General features: G+C 33.5%; 3 protein-coding genes and 1 long non-coding RNA gene across 13 annotated transcripts; 2 read left to right on the top strand and 2 right to left on the bottom strand.

Annotated features, from left to right (window-relative positions):
* Nucleotides 1–1166: 1166 nt before the first annotated feature.
* On the top strand, nt 1167–2311 carry LOC112281174 (GPI-anchored protein LLG1). The gene is made up of 3 exons (XM_024517415.3): nt 1167–1351; nt 1595–1666; nt 1754–2311. Exons 1-3 carry the CDS (start codon nt 1267–1269, stop codon nt 2044–2046), a joined length of 450 nt encoding a protein of 149 aa, XP_024373183.1. The 5' UTR covers nt 1167–1266; the 3' UTR covers nt 2047–2311.
* A 373-nt stretch (nt 2312–2684) lies between these two features.
* On the bottom strand, nt 2685–8899 carry LOC149989347 (uncharacterized). Its single transcript, XR_016502481.1, has 3 exons — nt 5047–8899; nt 3298–3446; nt 2685–3094 (listed from the first exon to the last, which is right to left on the bottom strand). It is a non-coding gene; the product is annotated as an uncharacterized LOC149989347 (long non-coding RNA).
* A 5585-nt stretch (nt 8900–14484) lies between these two features.
* Nucleotides 14485–16699, top strand: LOC112280940 (GPI-anchored protein LLG2). 2 transcript variants are annotated; one of them, XM_024516905.3, is made up of 3 exons: nt 14485–14866; nt 15379–15453; nt 15992–16699. In XM_024516905.3, exons 1-3 carry the CDS (start codon nt 14788–14790, stop codon nt 16348–16350), a joined length of 513 nt encoding a protein of 170 aa, XP_024372673.1. In that variant the 5' UTR covers nt 14485–14787; the 3' UTR covers nt 16351–16699. The 2 variants fall into 2 exon arrangements, with proteins under 2 accessions (XP_024372673.1, XP_024372672.1); XM_024516904.3 differs by having other exon boundaries at nt 14497–14893.
* Nucleotides 16700–22027: 5328 nt separating this feature from the next.
* Nucleotides 22028–25499, bottom strand: LOC112281804 (putative methyl-CpG-binding domain protein 12). Of its 9 annotated transcripts, none has more exons than XM_024518708.3 (6): nt 25121–25499; nt 24154–24528; nt 23504–23803; nt 23145–23198; nt 22649–22941; nt 22028–22304 (listed from the first exon to the last, which is right to left on the bottom strand). In XM_024518708.3, the coding sequence occupies exons 2-6, from the start codon at nt 24342–24344 to the stop codon at nt 22240–22242; spliced, it is 903 nt and encodes a 300-aa protein (XP_024374476.1). In that variant the 5' UTR covers nt 24345–24528; nt 25121–25499; the 3' UTR covers nt 22028–22239. The 9 variants fall into 9 exon arrangements, with proteins under 9 accessions (XP_024374476.1, XP_090105613.1, XP_090105614.1 ...); XM_090249487.1 differs by adding an exon at nt 24720–24879 and having other exon boundaries at nt 22028–22941; nt 25121–25497; XM_090249488.1 differs by adding an exon at nt 24801–24879 and having other exon boundaries at nt 22028–22941; nt 25121–25497.
* Nucleotides 25500–25700: the final 201 nt, after the last annotated feature.

Genomic DNA, 25700 nt, shown 5'->3' with positions numbered 1-25700 from the left:
ACAAAACACTAACCAAGTTTTCTTTCCAATTGGAAAAAAAAATGTGAAGACAATGAAGATATGGAAGGATAAAGCAATGACCAAAAGATGGTGTCAAACAAAAGGAAAAACAAAAGACCTAGTTGTTGTTTCTACTCTGAATACTCCGAGACAAGGCAAAAACAAAAACAAAAAAAAATAAAAATAAAAAATCCCAGATTCTGTATTGCGTCAAAGCCACGGATCCATCAATGAATTGTCCAGAACAAGAGAGAAGATGTTGTCGATGTTATTCAGTTTCTAGAAAAAATTGATGATCCCCACGCGATGCTTTGTGTTTTTATGGTGTCAGATCTCAAAGCTCTCTATCTATCTAAGCAGTTTCCTTAGTAGTAGCAAGTTGCGGCGGGTTCCATGTTGGATCCTGTCATACAAAACCGATGCTGCTGAATCTCATGCCATTTCATGAGCTATATACCATGTTAAAAATTATTGCTCACTTAGATAAAGCTTCAGTTTGAAACTAACACCATCATATTAGAAAGAAATTAGAAACATTGGCTTTATGTTAACATTTTCTTATTAAAATAATTGAGTGTGATACAAAGTATATTTTATATCTATGTTATAGATTTTCATGAACAAAACACTATGGCTTTGTGAGAAGGTCGGGGCGCATCATGGTAGTGGAGCAGTATTGGAAACAGAGCTTGTTGAGTGCAGATAACTATTGAATGACGTAAGACCGCATGGCGATGTGCTTCGTTCTGTTGTAAAACTTGGTAATGTCGACAAGACCAGATTGATTGTTGCATAGCATTGTCAACGGATCAGTGAAATCTTGGTGTAGATCAGGGAGTAAATACCGAATCCACACCACCTTGGAGGCAGCGGTGGCCATGTGCTCCGCCCCTGTGCTAGACAATTTGGTAGTTTTTTGGCGCAAAGAACCCCGGCTAATGGCTCCATGAGGCTGAAGAAAGCAGTAGCCCAAGAAAGTTTATGCATGGCAACTACTTGTAACATTTTGTGACTATTCCAACACATCACCAACAAAGACAACAACAACTATATCAACATTTTATCACACAAATTGTGCAAAGTCAAGAAAAGTGGTCTCCGAAACTTCCATGGTGAGCAGCAGTCAGACCCAGTCGCCACTGGGTCTGGTCTTCTCCTTGCCTTGCTTGTTTATTTATTTGTGTGGGACTCGGGGTTGAATCAGCTCAGCAGAACACAATTCGATTCACTGGGTGTGTGAGTCTCGACCCTTGCTCGCCACGCGCCATGGCTCTCGTTTTCTTGAGCTCTTCGCAGATGCGATGTTTGCTTCTCATCGTGGCATCGCTTTGCGTTGTCTCCGCTGTTAGAGGTGAGTCTCGGCTGACAGAGCCCTCGTGGGACTGGATCGAAGTTAAAAGTGAATTTCCCACTCTCTACATATCTGGGTTCTGTGGTAGTGGAGGATGTCGAGCGAGAACTGGATAATTGACACTTGTGTACTGATGCACTACAGATATCATTATTTGTGCAAAAGTTAGCGGATTAATGTTCATAGGGTTCATTCCTGTCCGCATTTAATCATCGTCCATGGCTGAATTGATTGTCCACTCAGGTGATGGAGGAACCGAAGCAGGAGCAATATTGCGGGGATCTCCGTCCAGAAAACTCCTCCAAACAGTAACAGGTGAGTGTTGTACCCTTCAATCGAGTGACCGCCGTAAGCAAAAAGAAAAGTAAATGAGGGGGCTCATGAGAAACTTCAATTGTGCAGTTTGCCCCATCGACTTCTCCGCGCAGGATTACAGCGCCGTGACTACGGTCTGCGAATCCACCCGTCCCAACCTGACGCGATGCTGCGACGCATTCACAACTTACGCGTGCGCATACGCGGAGTATATCAATAACCCAACAACAAACTGTTGGAGGAATCTGATCACGTACCTCACTCTGGCTGGAAACTATCCCGAGCAGTTGTTCCAGAGTTGCATGAAAACGAATCTTTGCATCGCCCCCAGCCCAGTGCCGATGCCAGCGCATCTCGTCGGCCCAGGTGGTGATCCATGAGCACCATCAGAAACGACAGCAAAAATAAATGTAATCCATGGGCGATGGAGGCTACGGGATTAATCTGAGTGCATCAAGTCGAGCGGCATCGACTTGATGTTACAACATGTGAGAAGGCCGTTGTGTTTGGGATTTCGTTTTCTTCATGGTTTGCAGATCACGGTTGCAATGTGGTTGTCGGAAACAAATCCAATCACATGAACCTGATGCGGAGTGTGCAGTTTCGCTCTCTGTAATAAACAACGATCATTGGTTATGCAAATAAGGTGCATTAGAATTGGATTTCCCTCATTCTTTTTCTGTAGGACTGGAATCATAAAACCTTCGAAATGGTGCTGTTTCAATTTGGTTTTGTATGCATCGTTGCAACAAGTTGTGTGTGGCTGTTAGTGGATGCTCTGGATTTTGAACTTTTGAAAGCCATTATTATTTATTTATTTGTCAGAGGTGGATGATGGATTTTAAGGTCAAGCATGAATTTCTATAAATATATATATATATATATATACACACACATAAATGCTGAAGTTGCAAGAGGTTTATGGTTGTGCCATTTTCCATCATAATGAACTGGAATTTTATAGATGGGATTTGGGTTATTATTTATTTGGTGAAACTGATTACTATCCTCTAGTTAATTTTGGTCATTGAAATCTGAACATATTTTATTCCTTGTTTGTTTGTACAAAGAATGTTCCATTTGCTTGAAACAGTAATCAAAAAAGAAAATCGTAATGGGTTTTTCTATGCAGTATTCTTGAAGTATGTTATTTACATTTTTGAATTGAAGCATATGTTCAAATTTTATTTCATTAAGAGTGAAATAATATTAAATAAGAAATGAATATATTTTTACTGAAATATAATGTTTGATTTGAATATATAATATTTCAAGAGGCTATGGTTTTTTATATTTTATTTATTAATTTATTTATGTATTTATATTTTGGTTGGGATCAATATCTTACAAATAAGTGGTGCATTTAAACTCATATGCAAATGAAACAAGCTCAAGTTCCTTGGTGAAGTCACCATTGTTGATCCATACCTATCCAATACAATTGTTGGCAACATCAATTCCACAAATCATGATACAAATGCTTCAAATCACTAAAAATAATGAGAGATATTATATACATATAAAAAATAAAATCAATAATCATGGATAAATTATTATTAGAAAGTTCTATACTATATTATTTAAATGTTCAATCAAAGTTGTGCAAGATAGAAGCTCTACTGTTCACCAACCATTAGGATCAATAACTGCATAAATGTTGGTGTTTGTGTTTGGTGAAGTAGTTGGACTTGAAATAGTTCGGGCAACGTTAATGCCTTCACAAGCCTCACAGGTTTATTATGCATCCTTTGTCCCTATGGCTAGCAATGATGCAATTTAACTATAAAAAAATGAACATAAAAAGATGGTTTAGTTTTTTATATATATTCAAAAAATTAAATAAATAAATAAAAATATCATTGATAAACATTCTTTGTACAAACAATTCAAAATTCCTTGTTTGTTTGTACAAAAAATTACTCATGCAAAGTATGGCATGGGAATGTTTACAATATTTCAATGTATATATATATATATATATATATATATAAGCACACATATTAATAATCATGCCATAAGAAAGGTGAAACTCTAAAGGTTGGAAATATTTTTAAAATATAATTTTAAAATTAATAAATTAAATTAGATGAAATAAATAAATTACAGAATTCAAAACAAAAATTTGAATATGCATTTTTGGATTTTTATTGCAAAGTAATACTTTTTCTTGACAAATAATTATCGATAAAATTTTAAAAGAAATAAATGATAATTCAATATATATATATATATATATATATATATATCATGTAATAATAATGTAATGGTCTAAAAATTAAAAATAATCCATTTTCTTTAACCATTTTTTTATTTTTACAAAATTTATTTTAATATTTTTTTTAAATATTTACAAAAAAAATATCATTAATCTTTTTTTAATACAATAATTATAACATTAATCATACACATTTCATAATTTTTACATAACTCAGTGTTACAAATTTAAATAATATAGAAGTATAAAACGATAATAAATAGATGAATAAGAAACATTGCCAAATTCTTAAATAGAATTCCAAATACAATTCAACAAAGATCAATTCAACTTTCTGACCTTGCAATAAAGACCTAGTTGCTGAACATTGATAAAGAATAAGATATACTAATTTTAGTCTAACAAACTCAAAATGAAATTAATCATGATTAGATCCAAAATCCAATAGGCCGAAAACAACAAAACGTAAACAAAAACATGGTAGAGATAAGGAATGCTCTACCACTATGGTAAGGAAAAATTGGTAGAGATCCAAACTAAGTAGTTCTTATTATGCTTTCATGCCACATTAAAGCCCCACAAAACTTATTTACATATCATATTCTATTAGCATATATATAGATGATCATCAACAGTACATCCTTAATTGATATTGCTTCATCCCAAGTATCATCTTTACAGATAATGAGTCATGGATATGCCTCTTTTTATGAGCATTGTTTCTTTTCTTTGCTTTAAGAAAGTGTGGTGTTTCAGAAAAAGAAAGAGATAATGAATATTTTATAAAAGAAAATAGAACTTGAATATATATATATATATATATATATATATATGCTTTAATATTTTTTAATTCAATTTTTTATGTTTTATTATTTGACTGCAAAAAAAAAAAAAAAAAAAAAAAAAAAAAAACTCATCATTTAATTTATTCTATTTTTTGGTCAATATTAGGGTTCAATATTGCATTGCCTAATGCATCCTTAGTATAGAAATGCACTTTTTAGTCGATTTAAGTCATGTTGAAATCATGTGAGGTGTAATAATATCAATAGATAATGTATCATTATATGTATATGTATACGTACACCACATATTGTTCATTGCAAGCTTGCATAATTCCCACCAACAAATTCATTTTTGAAGAAGGAAGGAAGAAAACGCTTACAGTAGAATGCTACAACATGGGAGTTGTTTCGTACTTTGTTATGCTTTCTACCAAAGATGCATATCACATTTCAAAGTCAAAACATGAATTTTGTGCATTTGTTTGTGCATTTCCATAGTAGTAGATGGAGCTTTACTCCCACCTCACCCTACCATGTGCATTGTGGGTCTCCAAACAACCAAAGTTGTTAACATATAAGTTTTACAACACATTTGCAAACTCTTCGTCAATGGCTTCTTGTTTTGTTATAAAAGAGTGCCGCACTCTCTTGACCACCTTCATGCTTGATAGAACCTGATGGATCCATTGAAGTAGGCAAAATAATCTATAGCTCCATGAATTATTACCCACTCTTGTGTGAGCTTCCCAACTGAGTGAGCTTTTGATCAGAACCAGTTCCCCTACTCTAACTCAACACTTGTGTGTAAGGACCAACACAATTTATTCTAACAGGAGAATGGTGTGGAGCTGAGAACTATGGCATATCTTAGACAAAGAGTTATTGGCCCTTTTGATATGCCCAAAAAAGACTTGATCACTGTCTGCATTATAAAAGAATAATAATTGGTATTTTTTTAAATCAAAATTTTGCTTTAAAGATTTATGATGATTTTAAGTAGAAGAAAAAAAAAATTAAGTAAAGACTTTGTTGAAATTTTTACAGAGCATTTTATTAACACACAAAAAAATAAATAGATAAATAAAATAAAATCCATCACCATAATTATTTGTATGAAATTTTGAAGAAATAGAGCCAGATTTGGCTTTTAGAGAAGCAATCTCTTTATATCTGTAAGCCAATAGAATAACTATGTTCATAGGAAATTGGATTAAATTTCAATTATCAATTAATTATCACAACAAGAAAGCACCATGTTTTTCTTAATCATACCAAGTACATCCATACCAATTAATCCAATCACAAAAATTGTGTTGCTTCAATGAGTTCTTGAGTTTTTTTAGTATTATTCAGGAATCAAAATAGGTGATTGCTAAGTCAAATAACAGAAGAATAGTTAAACTGATAAAAAATAAAAAATAAAATAAAAAAGAAATGTACAAAGTTAAAATTTTGTGTAGCATATTAATCAGAACACACATCATAGGTGAAGAGGAGGAGGAGCTCTATCAAGAGGGGATTCAAAAGAATTGTGGAATTCGGTGCAAAGAGAGACTTGAGATTCTAAGATCAAATTTTATTCAATGAGATTTTGAAAAGAACAAAAAACAATGAGTATTTCTTTATGACTTATGTGGATTAAAAAAAAAAAAAACAAAACTATTTCATCTATTTTAATACATTATTTTTTAAATCTTATTTTCAAAAATATTTCCAACCTTTGAAAAAATCATGCCACCTTATAATTCCAAATCATCATTACCTTTGGCAAAATGTAATATTTTTAGTGAAAAATTTAATTAAAATTGTATGTATATATATATATATATATACACACACACACACACATATGCATATTCTAATAAAATGCAACAATTATACAATGATAATTTAGGATTTCACTTCCTTTTTTGGTACTATATCCATTTTTTTAATGCAAACATGTAACAAGTGCAACTATAGATTGATTCTTTAAACATTATATATTTTCTTATTTATTTTTACTTTTTAAAAGAATAAAAGGAAAATTAGGATGCATTTTTTAAAAGTTGAAGATATTAGTAAAACATAACATATTAATAAAATGAACATAAATCTTAAAATCTAAAGTATCTATTAAGATTCAATTTTATTTTATTTTAATTCAATACTACTATGTAAGTAAATATAATTATAGAACTAAATCAATTTTTCAACATACAAATAAAATTATAAGATTTTTTTTATATTCTTTAGAAAACTATTTGATGGTTTACAAAAATGATTATTAAAAAATAAAAAAATAAAAAAATATATAATTAAACAAAGGATTGGCTTTTAAATATCTTAGAAGATAATAATAAATAGTGGTTTTAATTTTTTCACTTCTATACACCATCATTTAGATCTAATTCAATTTTAGGATGGTATAGTTGGTACAAAAAGTCACTATTAATCTAATCGACTGAAGAAAAATAGCTTGTATCTTTATGTGAAAGAGATATATGGTCCAATTAGCAATAAATAAATAAATAAATAACAGTGAGGCTATTCCTACCATTTACATTCTACTACTTAAAAAATCTTGGAATTACAATGCACAACCTTTAAATTCTTCTCCAAATGTATAGAATATCTTTGTATAATAAATATCAGAATAATAATACCATTATGAGTAATCAACATATATTTTTATATATATTGGCAAGATATATTGGCAATTTTTTTAAAATTCTTGAATAAAATTAAATTGCAAAAATAAGCATAAACCACTAAGAAACTAAATGAAAATAATAATGATATTTTCGTAATTATTAAATAAAATTATTGAAGGAATCAAGTGTTGACACAAATTTTGATTTTAACTTCAATGAGTGTAGTTTTAGATATTTCATATTGATCTACTTTCAACACATAACTATTATCAATAAAATATTGCTTTAAAATTTAAAACATTTACAAATCAAACGACTCACTTGGTAAACTTGTGAAAAAATACACAATAATTACATTCATCCAAAAAAAAAAATGTAGCCTTTCAATGTTGGAAAGAAATAGTCAAATTGTTTTTCTAAAAAAAGAGTAGATTAATAATATTCACTTATTTTTTTCAATATTAAAATTAAATTTTGTACGAATAACTGAATAAAATAATAATTAGAAAATACAAACATCTCACAAAAAATAATAATCATGAATCAAAATCTTAAAAATCTGATAAGAACGCATGAAACAAAAAATCCAAGAATTTGTTCTGCATCGATGGTTGATTTACTTCAAGATATCTCATTGGTGCAAAACTTTGAAGATTTAAACAGACATAATCAGAACTAAGTATATAGAAATAACTAACCACAATTCCATGTGTTATACATATTAAAAAGAAATTCAAAAAAAATATTAAAATGGCATCAGTGATTTTGTTCAACCCAAGGGTGTTATAACAACAACAACAACAACAACAATAATAATAATAATAATAATAATGTATAACATTCAAACAGATTAAAATATTTTTTATTAATGTTTTAAACAAAATATGAGGTGGCTTGTTTGATTAGAGAAGTAACAGCTAAACAGACTCATTCATCAAAATTGAAGGGGTGCATTTCAATAGTAAGAAACACAAAAATATAAATAAATACAAAAACTGTGATGACAGGAAGAGAATATAATTTAGTTTATAAAACAAAACGAAACAACAACCACATCCTCAACAATCTCTGGAAGTGTGCATGATACAGTTACAAGGTGTAAGCCAATGACATTAAACTGATTGTGAAATATTTGCAAATAGTGCCAACTTTGTTTCAGAAATACACATTATACATTGAATTCATTATTATTTTACTAAAAAAATTATACTAAATCTAAAATCGTCCAATTACTACTAATATATATATATATATATATATACACACACACACACTTGTGGAAAGATAATGAAAATATTGACCATGTAACTCTTTTGTTGAAGAAATTTTTACATCCATATGAATGGGTAGATCAAATAAGAAATAAATGGGTTGTTCTTTTAACTAAATAAAAAAAATAAAAAATAAAAAATATGAATTTAATACATTGATTTTCTATTCAACTTACAAAAGTTGAAATTTGTCAATAAAGAAACATTCACATCATACAATGTTATTCGATATGACAAGCTTGCATTTAAAAAGTATTATAAAAGACTATAATAACTTAATTTGTAAGCCACATTTTTTTCCAATGATCAACAAAAATTTACAATATCAATGAAACATTGGTAAGAAAATAAAATATAATTTTAAAATACAAAAAGAGGTTATTTTTTATTACAAATAAACACTTGTTGTCTTCAATTCCTTGAACTAAAGTTGTACTTGCAACTAGTTTGGGCTTCCATGTTCTTTCATTTGGCTCACTCTATCGACATTTTTTTTTTTTTTTTTTTTTTCTTTTTACATGCTTGTGTACACACTTACTTACCCACTACTTAGAAAAATAAAGAAATAGGTTTTAAGTTCTCCAAATCTTCCTTCAATACAAATCAAATTGGAATGACAAAACTCATTTGACATGTCCCTTCTTCAAATATGGATCATGTTCAACTAGGCTCTAAGAGAAAGAACCACTTCATCCACCACTTCACAAGAATCAAGCTTCTAAGCAATGCCGTAATGAAGGTCATTAAACACCTGGGTTTAGTTTTTTTTTGTGTAGGTCCCAAAACACACAACAATTAGAAATCTAAAACAAAAATGAAAATGTTGGATCAAGTTATACAATTTCTCAGATAGAATGTTAAACAACCTACCTATGAAGAATGTATTTCATGATGTGCTGCTGCACAGGGTTTGAAAAGCCATGTAGTTCAGAATGAACAAACAAACAAAGGAAGGAACTAAGGAAGGAAGGAAAGGAACCATGTGGCCAAAGTGTAAGGGCACCATGTGAAAACAATCCATGCCAGTACTTTTTTCTTTGGCTCAATGCCAATTCAATGCCCTTCTTCATTTTTGAGAGTATTAAATGTAGCTGGTGCTCTCCATAATATTTATTGTAGATTACAGTAAATACCATAACTAAAGTATTTGGAATATAGTGGAGAAGAATTATTTATCCTCTTCCCTTTCTCCTCTTATATAGGAGACACAACCAAATCAATAGATTTTTATGTCTGAAGCTCTCTCTCCTTAAAAACCTCCTTGTGTATATTACTTACTACTATTATTGTGTCTTTTGTAAACATTCTCAACACGTTATCAACACAACTCTCTTCTACACACTATCACAATTTTTTTTACTCTAATCTTAACTCTTCAAACCTATTGCTACTCTTCTTCATTGTAAACCTAAAAATATATATATATATATATATATATATATATTTTCTATTCCTCCTCCTATTCATTAAAAATCACTTCTTTTCCTTTGTCATCATCTTGTACCTGCATTACAACATCAATATTTAGAAATGGAAGATCTTGTAGAACTTTGGAAGAATCTTAAATCCAATTTTGATCATCAAAACACCATTTTCCTTCCACGCACATGTCATAATTGGACACATTTATGTGTCTTGGATTTTCAAATTTAAATACTTTTAATAGTGAAATATATAGTATTATCTCATAATTATGATTATCTAGACAAAGTATCTCTAAAGAAGAAATGATTGAAAAAACTCTCTCTACATTTCCTCCTGTATCTGCTGTGCTTGTACAACAATATAAGAACATAAAATTTCAGAGTCATTTTGATCTCATGTCCTATCTACTTCTTGTGGAGAAGCAAAATGAGCTACTTTTGCACAATGCAAAAGTTCGTCCTATTAAAAATATAGTTCGAGAATCTCATGCACTTAATATTTCAAAGTCTAAAAATAAATTATATAAACATGAGAAATGTGCTCATAAGTATCGAGGTAGTCATAATCATGACCATTTTTATCCATGTGGAAAGAATAAACGTTCTACTATTAATTATAGTAGAAAAAAAAAATCAGAGATGCGTTCGTACCATAAGTGTAGAATGATTGGACATTTAGCACATGTGTGCCGTATTTCAGAATATTTTATTAAAATGTTCCAAGAAAATAAGAAACTATAAGTTGAGGCTTATGAAGTTCATACTATAGATGCATCAATGGATTTAATTAGTGTTGATGACTTAGAGGCTTATATGAATGACAAAACCTCTAATGATGAATCAAATAATACACTCATTGATTCTACAACAACACATACTATCTTGCAAGATAGAAAATTTTTTATTAAAAAATCTTTAACTTGGCAAACTAAAAATATGATGACTATGGATGGAGCAAATGCGTTTTGTTTCTAAGAGAGCACAACAATGATAAAATTACTTGCGGGTTCCATCATAAAATGTAAACATGGAATATTTATACCCTTAGCACCTCGGAGTCTAATCAGCTACTAAGATGTGCATATCAATGGTTATCACCTCTCAACTGCCATTTTAAATGGAAAAGAGGTTTTGATTCTTGCAAAGAACCATAAAGTTGTTGAAAAAGCTTTTGCTATAGAAAATGGTTTATATTGAATTGTGATTCAGCCTCTCATTATATTTAATTTTACATCATTTATCACAGAGAGTCATGTTTCTCTTTGACATGGACGATTAGGACATCTAGAATCTACATTATTTAGAAATATCATTCCATATATAACTAGACACAATTTAAAGCTCCCAGATGTAGACTCTATGGAATTATGTCGTGCATGCATATAAGGTAAGATGATTATTCGGCCTTCAATTTGGAAACTTCCATAAGAATTACCATTAATGCTTAAAAGATTGTATGGTGATATTTGTAGTCCTATTAATCCAATATCAAGACTATTTTGTTATTTTTTGGTCTTTCTTCATGCATCATGTAAACAATCACATGTTTCATTATTATCAATTCAAAACATGGTGATTGCCAATCTTATATCTATACTTATTTGTTTTCGGGCATATTTTCCTAATTATCCTATAAAAACATTGCATATGGATAATGCAAAAGAATTTGCATCAAAGTCTTTTGAAGACTATTGTACTGCAATAGGAATTGAATTGACATATTGTGTTCTATATGAACATGTTCAAAATAGACTTGTAGTGTCATTTACAAAGCATATAAAATTCATTACCTGGCCACTCTTTCTTCACACAAATTTACTTGCATCTATGTGGGGTCATGCAATTTTACATGCTATAGTATTAATACGCCTCTGCCTTTCTTCTCTTGAAATTATTTCACCACATGAGCTAATATTAGATCATATTCTAAATATATCTTACTTACGAATATTTGGTTGTCGTGCTTGGATTCCAATACTAGAACCTCAACGGCATACCATTCAAGCTCATCGACAAGAAGGCATACATGTTGGTTTTGATTCATCAAATATTATTAATATTGTTGTTCCATCAATTGGCACACTATTACATGCACGTTTGCAAAATTACTGTTTTGAAGGAAATGTATTCCCATCTCTTCAAGGAGGAGTATCCAATCAACTAAGAAATAAAGTACTTGTATTTGAAGCACCAAAAATATTTACAATGAATTCCAATCTTAGGATATCTTTGGTAAAAACTGAAGTTGTTAAGATTTTGCATCTAAAACGGATCGCAGATGAAACACATGATGGCTTTAATGATGCACCTAGAATTACAAGAGTTCCTATTAATGAGGCTCAGAATGCACGTGCTCAGATTGCAGTGCCATTGACTACAATACCTCAAGTTATAAGAACAACAACAACAACTAAAAGAACTCGTGGACCAGATAAGCAACCACATAAGAAGAAAGCTATAATATTGATTAATCTTGGTATTATTTTTCAAGAAATTCCTACTCATCCTGTGAGACTACCAATTCATGATGATATATCCATGCATAATGTACCTTCAATTTCATGTGAAAAACAATCTTAGAATTGGAAGGAATAAGAATAAATTGAATGAAGAATTATCTATTCTGTATTATGCTACAGATGGTATTTGGGACAGACCATCTATTATAGTAGATGAATCATTTGCATGTATGATTATAGAAGCCCTTTCTTGCGAGGAAGATGATCTTGAACTTCAAACCATCAAAGAGGCAATGCGTCGCTCTGATTGGACAAAATAAAAAACTGCTATTGATGAGGAGTATACTTCTTTGCCTTAAGATGAAAGTCTTTGGTCCAATTCTAGACACTTTATATCTCGCCCTGTGGGATATAAGATGGTATTAATATGCAAGCGAGATGCTGAAGATCAAATAATCCACTATAAAGCTCATCTTATTGCTCAAGGATTTACTCAACCATTTGGCATTGATTATGAATCCACATATTCTCCAATCATGGATTCAATTACATTTTGATATATTATTGGAAAGACAATTCATACCACCGTTGAGATGCATCTGATGGATGTAGTAATTGCATATCTATATGGTTCTCTTGATGCAAATATTTATATGAAAGTTCTACCTGGCTTAGAAAGAGGAATTCCAAATGGACCTACTCTAGGACAATATTGTGGTATTAAATTATGTAAGGCCTTGTATGGTTTAAAACAATCCGGACGTATGTAATATCAATGTCTTCGAGATTATTTAATTACAAATAAGTTTGTAAGTGATCCATTAACTCCTTGTTTGTTTATCAAACGAGATAAAATTAATTCTGTGATTATTGCTGTATATATTGATGATCTTAACCTAGTAGGCACTACATCTGCATGTGTTACAGCTACTAACCTACTTATATGTAAATTTGAGATGAAAATACTCAGAAAAAAAACTTTCTGCATTGGTCTTTAGATTATGCATCTAATAAATGGTAGTATTTTTCTCTACCAACTAATGTATATTAGACAAATCTAGCAAAGATTTAATATGATTGATGCTTATCCATTGTCCAACTATCTTGTATGAAGATAATAGTGCTTGTATTGCATAGATACAAGTTGGTTTCATTAAAGGCAACAAGACAAAATATATTGATCCAAAATATTTTAGTTGTACCCATGACTTGATTATTGATCAAGCACTTATAATTAAGAAAATTGAATGTGCAAATAACCTTGCTGATCTCTTCACCAAAGCTCTACCATTGTGCAACCATCGTCGACTTACTTATGGCATTGGTATGTAGCAACTTGCTTTTCTTGAATAAGAAAATTAATGAGCTCTTTAAAAATTAAAGAAAATGATGTTGTATTCTTTTTCCTTCATCTATGGTTTTGTCCTTAAATACGATAAGGTTTTCCTAGATAAGGTTTTAATGAGGCAACAATTGTTGATCTTACAAATTTTATATTATGTAAATATTATGATGAGCAAAGAAGAGTGTTGAGAGTATTAAATGTAGTTGGCACTTTCCATAATATTTATTGTAGACTATAGTAAATACCATAGCTACAATATTTGGAATGTAGTGGAGAAGAACTGTTTATCCTCTCCCCTTCTCCTCTTGTATACGAGACACAACCAAATCAATAGATTTTTATGTGTGAAACTCTTTCTCTTTAGAAACCCTCTTGTGTGTATTACTTATGATTACTCTTGTGTGTGTATTAGTTACTACTACGCTTGTGTCTTTCTAAACATTCTCAACACCCATCAAGCTAAAGCACTGTCAGCAATACATCCATCCCCACATCCAGAAGGCAAATTCAACCCCTGGTGCCAGCTAAGCGCATTGCCAACTAAGCTTCATCCATCAACTAACTACGTCCATACATCAATGCACGCATTCATCTATTCACGTCGCGGCGGCGTTGTCGCGACTGCCGCGACGAGGCAGTAGCGAGGAGGGAGGCCAGTGGCGAAACCACGCGGATGAACGCGCCGAACCACACTCGCTACCCCGAAATGGTTGGTGGTACTCATTTGAGCACAACATGTTTCTGGAGCAAGAGGCGGCGCGATTGCAGGAGCGCAGGTGTCGTTTGGGGAGAGGGGGGGAGAAAGGAAATAGCTGGTGCTGGAGCTGGACTCTCCTGAGCAGTGAATCTTTGGTGTTATTGTTGTAGTGTGGACTGCATCGTGTGAGAGCTGGGATTTCTGCTCGGGGAGTCTGCGGCGACAGCAGCTGAAGGTTGTGTGAGAAGCTACCCTTCGTGTTTGAGTGTTGCGAGTTGCAGCTGTGATCAATATGGATGCCGCAAAGCTGAGATGCGCGCATCTCGGGCTCCTCGCTGTCGTCGCATTCCTCTGCGTCGCCTCCGTCGCTGGTGAGCAGGGAGTAGTGGGGTTTTTGGGTTAGTGTTCATGCTATCTTTTTTTCTTTTACTTTTTCTTTTTCTGTGTGGGATGCAAGTCAGGTTTTCAGGTCGTAACGTGGTCTACATTGGATTAGAGACGCGCGTGGTCACGGCCCACTTAATGATTGTAATGCATGTTTTAGGGGAGGGGCATCGCTGCATTTCGCAGCAGCTATTTGCTTTTGAACCACCCCGTACGATGGAATCTGTGCTTAGAGTGCAATGTCTTAGCAATGTGAGAAATGTCTGGTTACTGGCATTCCCTGCGGCCCACTTTCTATTCGAAGTGGACCTCCTTTCCATTGGTAGTGTTAAGCTTGCGCTTGAACTCAAACAGCTTAAAGGATGCGGATTGCCTGGGGGTTGAGAAATTGCGGAGAAATGCTGAATGTCGGTTGGCTATTACTTCGACTTGTCCTACGGATACTGGTTGCGAAGTTCATTTCCGCTGGGAATACTGATCGGGCTATTCTGTCGCGCAGGCAGTGGAGAATCTGAAGCCGGAGCGATCTTCCTACCAGGGATTCCAAGCAGACATCTCCTTCAGACATTGCAACGTGAGCTTTTAGTCCCTTGTTTGTGTGGGTTTTGTAAGGGATGAAGGTTTAGAGTTTCGATACGGTGTTCGTATATTCCTTCGCTCTTTTCATTACTGTGTTGATTGTTGATGTGCACTGTAGAACACAGAAGAGATGCGGCTTAATATTCCATATAAACCGTGTCTTCTCTGCAATGGTAATTTGCAGCATTGGAGAACAGTTCGTGAAAACCTGTGTCTCAGAGATGTCATAAATGGATGCAGTGTAGATTTGAAAGCCAATTATATGGCCCACGGGGCTATTTCAACACCGTATCATATATTGGACTGGTTTGTCCTCGAGGGCTAGGCGCATTTTAGGTGCTTGTCGCAGTGTTACCACGTCAATGAGCACAAGAAGTGTACTGAGCGTATAGAGAGCTGCATCAACAGAGTAGAGATCGCCCTTTTGGCATTTGTTGCAATGTCTGTGAGTACTTGATTTGGCTCAGCATTCTAAGTGATCAATCTACACGTCTGTTGCAGTGGTTCTGATACATGTGAGTTTGATTGTGCAGCATGCCCCGTCGACTTTGCAAACCAGAATTATAGTATAGTGACCAGTGTGTGCAACGCCACCGCTCCCGACATGCCTAAATGCTGCAGTTCTTTCACTGAATTTGCGTGCCAGTTTGCATCCTACATCAACGACGAATCTACGAACTGTGCAACGGCAATGTTCAGTTACCTTAACATTGCAGGGAACTACCAGGCGCAGTTGTTTCAGGGGTGCCGAGGCGATGCACAAGGTCTACCTTGTCCACTAGTGCCCGAGCCATCCCCCAACCCATCCAACCCAAACAGCGCTACCATGCATGGGCCCCACGGACTTTCCTTCGTTGTGATGTTCTTAGCACTCATTGCACTCTTCTGGTAACCTCAATCTGTATTTTGGTCGATTTAACAGTTCGAATTAGTATTTGAATCATTTCTTGTCTGGTAGCTATACAGATATAGAATTTGTAGAACCCGATTCTATCTTGGTACAGCTGATTTCCTGGATCACCGTTAACTTGAAAAGTAGTGACCCCACTTGGCTCCAGGAATTGTAGAGTAGATACATGTGTTAATCCTCCTTCAGGAATTCCTGGTTTGACCTTCAATCTTGGCCCTTGATTGTAACGAGTCCACGAGGCTTAACCAAAACCAGATCAATAAACCGAGTGTTCTGTGGTCTGTGTTTCATCAACACATATTACAACCGAAGAACTGTTACTTTCCTTGAAGTATGTGTGGCATTTTTGTATGATATTATACATGGGATTGTTAGATTGTGCCGACTCGCTCAAATGTCCAAACAGAACGGCATGAGTTGAGGAAATGCTTTGCGTAGGAAAGTGCGCGCTTTTCATTAATTCAAGTGACCCAGAAATCTCCAGGTATGTTCTCTGATTTTAAGTATATTCAAGTTGCTTGAAGCAAGCTAGGAATAGTGAAGAAGCATCTGCATGTTTCAAATTAAGGTTGGGGAAATAACCTCAAATCATCAAGGCAGCCCGCTGTGTCACTGAGCTTTGTTAAATCTGTACTCTATTGTGTCAAGGTAAAGCATTGTATTCATGTACATGGAACGAAGTGCTTGTGTTTGGGCTGCTAAACACTAGAAAAGGGGAGGTTGATTGGGCTTCACTTGAAGAACACAAAGAGATGTGCAGCATTCTAAATGTTTTCTATAAAATAAAAAAATAACAGATAATCGTCATTTGTCTTTGAATGGGCTCATGTATGTGAGTCTCTTGTCAAGTATGACTTCAATGTACTATTTTAGAATATATTGTATTTAGAGCTACTCATTTTTATTTTTTTATAATATTTTTATATTTTTTCTGTCAACCTATTAGCTACAGATTATTTCTGGCTACATGCATGTACCTGACAAGTAAATATCTAACAAAGCAACGTCTTCTGTCTCATTCTTTTGTTTGCTTTTGAGTTGTGTACTATGTTCATTTAACAAGAGGAGGAATATTGTTTCATTTATGCAGTTTTTAATTGATGTTTGGCGCTTTTGTTACATATTACTATTTTGTTTTCTCTTTTTCCATACGTACATGATTTTTATTTATTTTTAATTATAAATTTAAACCGACACATGTATATTTTCTAACAAATAATAGAGTTCTTCTACATCGGCATCCAACATTTATGTGAAAATTTCCCAATTAATCATGATTGTATTTGAAGTATGCAATGCAATATGCTAAGAAATATTGCACTTAGGCTTCAAAAGAAATTACAAATATCCTGGTTTAAAATATTTCAATTAAAAATAGTAATCGAAACCAAAATAAAATAAAAATACAAGTTAAATATCTAATTCTAAAAAGTATTGAACTTGTCTTTTTTACAATAAAGATAGTGTTATATTTTTAAAAAACTTCAATTCAATAGTATATTTATAGCATAATGACTATTCATTTGTTCTGATTTTCTGCAAACACGATTTAAATTTATTTTACTGTCATCTGTTATTATAGAAAATTAAATTTCTGTACTCCTAAAAAGTTCCAATATTTTTCTATTATTTGGAAACTTATACAAGCATTTAAAAGTTTATTTTTTAAGAGGTTTGATTCACACAATTATAGATATATATATATATCAAGTCTTTTCAAGAAAACTTTTATAAAACATAATTCATTATAATTTATATTATACAGCACCAAAAGTTTAGCAATTAACTTTTTTTTCCCCTAATAGTACAAACAAGAAAAACAAGGAAAATCTTGATTTTTATCAACTGTTTTTTTAAAGTAATATTTTCCTTGTAACTCGATTTTTTTAGTTTTTTAATGTAGTTCATTTATTAAGCTCTATTTCTTGTAATATGATTATGCTTAAATAACTTTTAGTTGTTTATTAAAATATTTATGATTCTTTAGTACCCTAAATCATCTCATGTTGTAAATATCTGAATATAGTTTAAAGTTAATTTACTATCATAAATTAATTTTAAACTATATAACAAGTAAAATTATAAAATCTTATTTTTATACTTAATACTATCAAAAAGTTTGGTATACATTCATAAGTTTGTAAATACAATTATAAAGTTCTTCTTTGATTAAGAACATTTAAAGTTAGGTATTTTTCTAGTTGTGTTGAGGGATCCATGTCCCTTAAGTAGTCACAAGGTAAACATAATTACTACAAAACAACAATACTAATGAACAATGTTATGTTTGACTTAATGATAAAAACACTTTCTTAATTGTTGTCTTGCATGTGTTTGATTTGATTCACTTCTATATTGTGCAATATTTAGCTTACTATCATATATTGGAATATTAGTGTAGCAACTCTCTATTTCATGTTTTATTGATGGATATAGAAAAGACCAACACAAACACTTCTCTCTTAAGGATAAGACAAGAATAATCAAGTTTGTTGAAGGCCATGAGATTTATGTTGACATTGCTTTATACTTTCAAATCTTACACTTGGTTGTTTCTTTATTATAAAAATTTCAAGTAAGATCTTCCAAAAGCTAGAGAATACAATTATAATAATAACTACTAAAAGCAATAAGGCTACACATTTTCTTTTCTTCAAAGAAATGTTGCACACTTGACATGTTCAAATCAAAATTAAATGTATCTACTTTGAACATTATTAACAATATCCTTAAAGCAAAAGCAAAAATTAAAAAAATGAATGAGTTTTAGTTCAATATAGCAATATAATAATATTTGAGATGAAAAAAAAATCTAGCTAATTTTAAGGCATTAAATAGATGGTTGCAAAAGTATTTGGACAAGACATGAATATACAATAAGCACCATCAGAATGAACATAGCTCTTCAAATTTGCTTTTAACTGTAAGAATAACAACTCATAATCTAGTCTTGTTTCAAACAAATAACAAAATTATTCATAATCCAATCATCTTCGTTGTTGTCTACATTCTTATTCTTTTTTTTTTTTTACACTACATAATTAAAAGAATATAAATGTATTATATCACAACTACAATTACAAGATCTACAACAAGGTTGATGAAGTTACTAGCAATTCAATGTATTCAAATGTGGCCCATATGTTCTTAAGCCACTTAAGTTGTTTCTATCAAGTTGGCCATTATAAATATACACATTGAGCACTAAGGGCTCTAATTATATAAATGAAAATATTTAGATTGCATAATAATATGTGCATTTTCATTTCAAACTTGCATCTTTGTATGCATTGTTCTTATATGTTTTTTCAACCTTATATTTGTATCTCTCTCAGATTACTGATATGCAATTATGCCAAGATATATTACACCATAATAAAATGTAAATATATCAAGATGATGATATGTATATAATTGAAGTAAGAAAACAAAAATTTATTTTGAATTTATTTTCAATAATTTAAGGATTTCACTAATTTTAAGTTTGATTTTTATTTTTTGGAATTGCAAGCAAAATTTTATTTTTTAGATTTTTTAGATTTTTTAATTATTATGTATATTTAAACTGTTTTAAAAAAAATCCTATCAATATAAAATTGTATAGATAGAACAAAGCTTTATTTTAATTAAATTTTAAAGTTTTTGTATTATAAAGTTTTGAAAAGGTTTTTTTCTTCATCTTAAAGATCATTTATATATTTTAATACACAACTTGGTAATATGTTTTATAAGCTTAAATTTTTTTTTTCAATCACTCTATATTTTAAATTCTTTTGAAGTTTAGAATTTCATTCTTTTCAAATAAAAAACTAAAAGCATTGATAAATATATTTTTGAAATTAAAATAATTATTCTTAATTATAAAAATAAATAAATAAGAAAATAATCTAGACATTATAAATAGTGCTTAAAATCAATATTATTCATGATTTTATTCAAGGACCTTGATAAGGTTATCACTCTCCTCATGAAATTCACAATAATCATGAATATCAAAAAAAAAAAAAAAAAAAAAAAAAAAAAAACTTGATAATTTTTATAAACAAAAGTATAGTACAAAATATTGCTAATATCTTTTATTTGTAAAATGATCTTTTATTTGTACAAATAAAAGATCATTGTACAAATAATTCAATGATCAGTCGCCACTGATCATTGAATTAATAAGATCTATACAAATAGGTCTCCAAGATGCTCAATCTTTCTTGAAGTGCTACAATGTGATGTGAGGAAATTGTACTAGTTGCAAAATACAATTGTGTGCAATAATTCTATATGTCCCTTGACAAAGTTAGTGTAGTTGATTGTCTTCACAATGGTACCTTCATGCAGCTAAAGAGAGGCGAGAGAAGAGTTGAACAAGATGATTTACACCATCTATAATATAGCATACTAGAGTTATGGGAGGATTGCAAAGGCTTTGGAGGTAGAAAAGTCAAGCATTCAAGAAGTGGTGAAGAGAAGGGATTCATGGAAGAGTCATGTTTAGGATGTTCTTTGCAAAGGTCGTGTACAAAAAATTATAAGACTTGTGAAAAGGAAAATAGAAGAGGTAATAGGTGAGAATCTTACATTATCTTTGCAAAAGGTTACAAGAGAAGCAAATATTGGCCTCTCTTTTTCAAGCATTCGCAAGATTGTTTCTACTAGTAGCTTCAACTTAAAAGTACAATGGCTAAAACTCTACTTGAGGTGAAGATAAAAAGAAAAACATAGAAAATTTGTTCATAGAAATCATAGATAGAGTTTGGAGCAATGGACTAGGATTTGTTTCATTGACCAGACTATTATAGTCTATAATCTTTGTCTTGCATAAAAAAGGGTCGATATAAGTCAAGGTGAAGAACTACATGAAAAGAATTTGAGACCGAGTTTCAAGTCAAGGAAGATAAATGTTGGAATAATTGCATGCATTGCAAAAAGAGGCAATTCTAAGGTAGCATTAGTGAGGAGGACAAAGAGAGAGTGTGTTACTCACTATAGACTTGACCTCAATGTTGTGCAATTTGCTGAAGAATTATACAAACCTTATCAAACCTTATATGATTCCTTTCATTTGTACTCTAAGTGATGAGCCAAGTCACACTTATCTAGCTGCATATGGAGCAAGATGGCACCAAGAGCCTGAGAATACAAGAATCTAGAGAAAATGTGGATGTGCACAACTACCTTCATGACCCAATTTTCTAGACCTCAATCTAATTGAGAATTGTTGGATAATTCTCAAATGACACCTTAGAAAGCAATTCTCAAAGAGAAAGAAAAGACTTCATGATGCCTAACAATTATTTGAAGCAACACAAGAAGAATAGAACCTCATTGATTAAGGCACCATAAATAAATGGATAGATGAAATGCCCTAAAGTTTGCAAGCAATTCTTAATGCAAATAGAGGTCACTCTCAATGGTAGCAATGTTTAAATTAAGGCACCATAAATAAATGGATAGATGAAATGCCCAGAAGATTGCAAGCAATTCTTAATGCAAATAGAGGTCATACTCAATGGCGGCAATGTTTAAATGGTATTCTTGTGGGCTTGTAAATTTTGTGAATACATGAGCTCATGTGTGATTGTGAGCCTCACCAAAACAAACTTGTTTTTTCATTGGCAAGGGTACAAAGACTTACTGCACACAACTGTACTTATCACAACAAAAGTACAAGAACATATAGAACCATACAATATTCACATCAAGAAACTTTTACAATCACATCTAGACATGAGTTCAGTGCCCATGCTGTAGACATGATGCTGTTGTTTGAAATACCCTACTGGATGAGCAGTGATACGTTGAAAGATGTGATGAAGTCCAATATGCCAGCGTCCAGTTATTTCACCCAAATATAATGGAATAACGTAATGGACTAATCTATGTGCATAGTTCTTGTGCTGGTGTAGTCGTTTCCACTGGCTGATCACACACTGAGCAAGATTCTGTAGCAGTTGCAATTCAAAAGAGAATGAGATTTTACACATTCAAGTCGCTTCGATAAACCAGGTTTGAGACGTTCAAACTCTGCTGTGAGTTCTGCTTCAAGACGGTAATTCTAGACGCTTCTTTCACCAAGAGCTTCGTCAGTGCGCATAAGTCAGCATTACAACTCAACATGCCTTAATATTCGCCAGGCTGTCCTGCATTTGACTAGATAAATCATGAATTGGTCGCAAGAGAAAAGGTTTCGTCAGACGTGACATGCAGACGAGAGAGCTTCTTCACCCAGTCTTACTACCAGAACCTTGCTTCTCCTCAATTTTCATCCCTAGATGAGCAGGACTACCTGAATCATCAATCTGCTCCAACTTGGTCTTTAATTCAACCATGGCATTTGATTTCGATGCAGACAAATTCTTGTGTTTCGCATGAGGTTTTTCACCGGAAGGAGGTCGATGCCGGGGCGGCATTGCAACACTTCCCTTCATTCGCTTACGAGGTTCTGTGTTTAATTGTTTTCCATCATACGAAGACCTTTTGGTAGACACACCTGCTCCCGATGCATCTGCTCGGCCTTTGGGGCTTGTGAAAGAGAACTGGGTAATCTGTGCACCATGTTCAGGATGCTCATCCAAATACCTGAAATACTCTTAGGACAGCACTGATATCAGCAGCTTTCACGTAAAAAAGACAAAAATTTCGTTCATGATTTCCACCACTTATTACAATCCCAAAAAAAAAGAGTGAAAATAATGGGGCAAGGCAAACATTGAATACAAGGCCACAAAGGAAACTAGATAGCACGAATATCAAACAAATTCATCTAAGATACAAACTCTTACTTCTGAACTTGAGGCAAGGAGCGTAGGGTCTTCCCACATGGTGTTGAGTAGTACCTAAGAAAAAGGTCAAAAATTGAAAAACGTTAGCAGACAATCAAAAGAACCGCCATCGGTGAACATAAAAACGAGACTCGTAAATACTGCTACTACTCTGACCTAGTACTTCTTTGCGAACTTTGAACATGACGCACACCAAAAATAATCAAGGCATTGGAATTCACAACAATCTCCAAATTGTTACAATATCGAGCAAAATATTCGCACAACAAAATGATCCCTACGCAATCACATCCCATTAGTCTAGTAAATTGCACAAGGAAGACAGCACGAGGACTGCAATTTTGAGGGTTAGAACTCACACATCAGCAAACTTCTTAGCGTTCTCGGCTCGAAGGACAACTCTTCTGGAAAAACCTTCCGGAGGACGAGGTATGTCATGTTTATCAATTGCCCACAATACGGTTGGTTCATCGTTATCAATATCTGCAGGATCATCGCAATTACTATTCTCGCGCCATTCCTGGGCTTGGACGCATATAAATGGCTGCTCCAAAATATGCTCCCTTAAAGCCTCATACTTTTCCTTCGTTGGTATAATCCTCCACTTGAAGCAGGCGTTGCATTGAATTGCATATATCTCCACTGCTGATGAAGCCCATCTGCCAAAGCAAGGTAAATAGCCACCAGACTGAAGCGTAAAGCCCATCGAACTATTTGGACCCTCCCCAACAGAAATTACAAGCTACACCTATTATCCTAACCAATAAATTACTTCTATTGTCTTTGTTTCTAAGGGATCTCTAATTCGTTAGAATCTGAGCTTATATAAATCTGCCAACACTGTCGCAACATCTTCCAATTAGTTAGATTGACAACTGAGAGATACCGCATAGACATACGACCCTTCGCAGAGAACTTGAGGTTAAGTATACAGTAACTGTACACTTAACTTGAGGTTAAGTGTATGCTAGATGTAGACCAAGTAAATCCGTTCATGGCAAAATTGTACCTAGGAGCATCTTGCCCAGTCTCAAGAGCTTCATCCTTCGCTGAGTGATCTTGGCTTACTCCCCCATCCACCTTGTCTCTGCTTAAACCGGAGGGAGAGCCTTTCTCTTGACACAATAATTTATTAGACTCCCTCCCTGCCTCCGAAGGGTCTTGAGCAGTACCTCTTTCTTTCAACTCATTATCCAACATCGCTCCTTTAGATAGGGCCTCAAGTAATGTCCTTTCCAAATATATCCTAGGTTGTTGTATCCTTCACGTCTCCATTAATTTGGGATTCAATGACGACCTTTGGAAGCGCAGGTGCCTTCATCTGAAACTTTCTCCTGTTCTAAGCTGGGCATCTTGAAGTTATTTCAGTCCGCTAAAATTTGATCTGGTAAGCAAGGAATACACCTCATTCAGCAGAGTTGAAAAAGATACTAGTTGTAGTAAGACGATTGTAATCAATCACAACCACATGCAATATCGCCACTATAATAACTCCGAATTTGAACCCATTCCCACACACACAGCTGCAACCTAAAAGCAACCAGCAAGCTAGATAAATAAATAATTGCAACCTACAATAAGGAGGACACCGTAAATGTGAAAAAGCCTCGAGAGGCAATTCTAAGCATTCCAAGGGAATTGAGAACGCAACGCCACCAGCACTAACAGGCTCAATGATCAGTTGTCCCCTGTTGCGTTGTCCATGCTAGCATTGCAATTCAAACCTTCACAACCACTGCACATAAATTCTTCACTACTGAAACATAAACCAACCGCAAGCATCAATTGCAAAAATCGGACAGGCAGAGAGGTCTGGACACAGTGTGTACAACACCGAAAGCATTGTACTTCTCAAACCAACACAAATGAAGCTAAATGCACAAAGTGCAAGTATTTGAGGCTGAAAAGGCACTAGTGGACGAAAAATCCACAAACACGGTTACAGATACACATTGAAAAAGAAAGGAGCCGCTCACCCTCGTATAGTACTCTGGCGATCGGGATGCATAGGCACCGAAGGCAACGCGGCCACGCCGTTTCTCACAATGTCAGCAGATCTTCACACCACACTAGTCTGAGAAACCCCACCGGAAACTCGCCTCGCGAAGCCGGGAGAATGACCTAAACACAACTCCCGACGCCAACAGCAGAAGCTACTGCCAATTCCATCAGACAACATTAAGCTAAGGACCTCGGAAAGGAAGTCAGAACGGCGAGTGAGAGGAATTCGAAGCTATGGCGAGAGTTGCAGAGGAGCTGGTGCGAGGATTGACGCCATGAGGAGGCCAAGCAAGTGTGGAAGCCATGGCAGGGCTACAGCTTGAGACCAATTCGTGGACAATGCAATGTTCTGACGTGGAATCGTCCTGCGAGTAGAGTGAACGATGACGACGGAGCAGAAAATGGAAAGCTTGAATTTGTGCCTAGTCTAATCCGGTTCCCGGGTATCAATCCGGGTATCAATACACCACACTCTCAACTCTTGGACGACAACCTGCAGCTCTTGGACGAAAACTGCCTCTCGTCAACGTCTTTGATGGCTTGTTGATGAGCGAC

The sequence above is a fragment of the Physcomitrium patens genome, chromosome 4 (assembly GCF_059467195.1).
Source record: "Physcomitrium patens ecotype Gransden chromosome 4, ASM5946719v1, whole genome shotgun sequence".
NCBI classification, from domain to species: Eukaryota; Viridiplantae; Streptophyta; class Bryopsida; order Funariales; family Funariaceae; genus Physcomitrium; species Physcomitrium patens.
Note: the sequence above shows the minus strand (reverse complement) of the source record. Positions and strands in the feature narration are given on the sequence as shown.

Excerpts from the sequence above, each read along its gene's own strand:
- LOC112281174 (XM_024517415.3), top strand. The coding sequence starts at position 1,267 with ATGGCTCTCGTTTTCTTGAGCTCTTCGCAGATGCGATGTTTGCTTCTC. Across the intron at positions 1,352-1,594 it reads CGTTGTCTCCGCTGTTAGAG|GTGATGGAGGAACCGAAGCA; the intron begins GTGAGTCTCGGC and ends TTGTCCACTCAG. Across the intron at positions 1,667-1,753 it reads ACTCCTCCAAACAGTAACAG|TTTGCCCCATCGACTTCTCC; the intron begins GTGAGTGTTGTA and ends TCAATTGTGCAG.
- LOC112280940 (XM_024516904.3), top strand. The coding sequence starts at position 14,788 with ATGGATGCCGCAAAGCTGAGATGCGCGCATCTCGGGCTCCTCGCTGTC. Across the intron at positions 14,894-15,378 it reads GGGAGTAGTGGGGTTTTTGG|GCAGTGGAGAATCTGAAGCC; the intron begins GTTAGTGTTCAT and ends TCTGTCGCGCAG. Across the intron at positions 15,454-15,991 it reads TCTCCTTCAGACATTGCAAC|CATGCCCCGTCGACTTTGCA; the intron begins GTGAGCTTTTAG and ends TTGATTGTGCAG.
- LOC112281804 (XM_024518708.3), bottom strand. The coding sequence starts at position 24,344 with ATGTTGGATAATGAGTTGAAAGAAAGAGGTACTGCTCAAGACCCTTCG. Across the intron at positions 23,199-23,503 it reads GCTAAGAAGTTTGCTGATGT|GTACTACTCAACACCATGTG; the intron begins GTGAGTTCTAAC and ends CCTTTTTCTTAG. Across the intron at positions 22,942-23,144 it reads TCCTTGCCTCAAGTTCAGAA|GTATTTGGATGAGCATCCTG; the intron begins GTAAGAGTTTGT and ends AGAGTATTTCAG.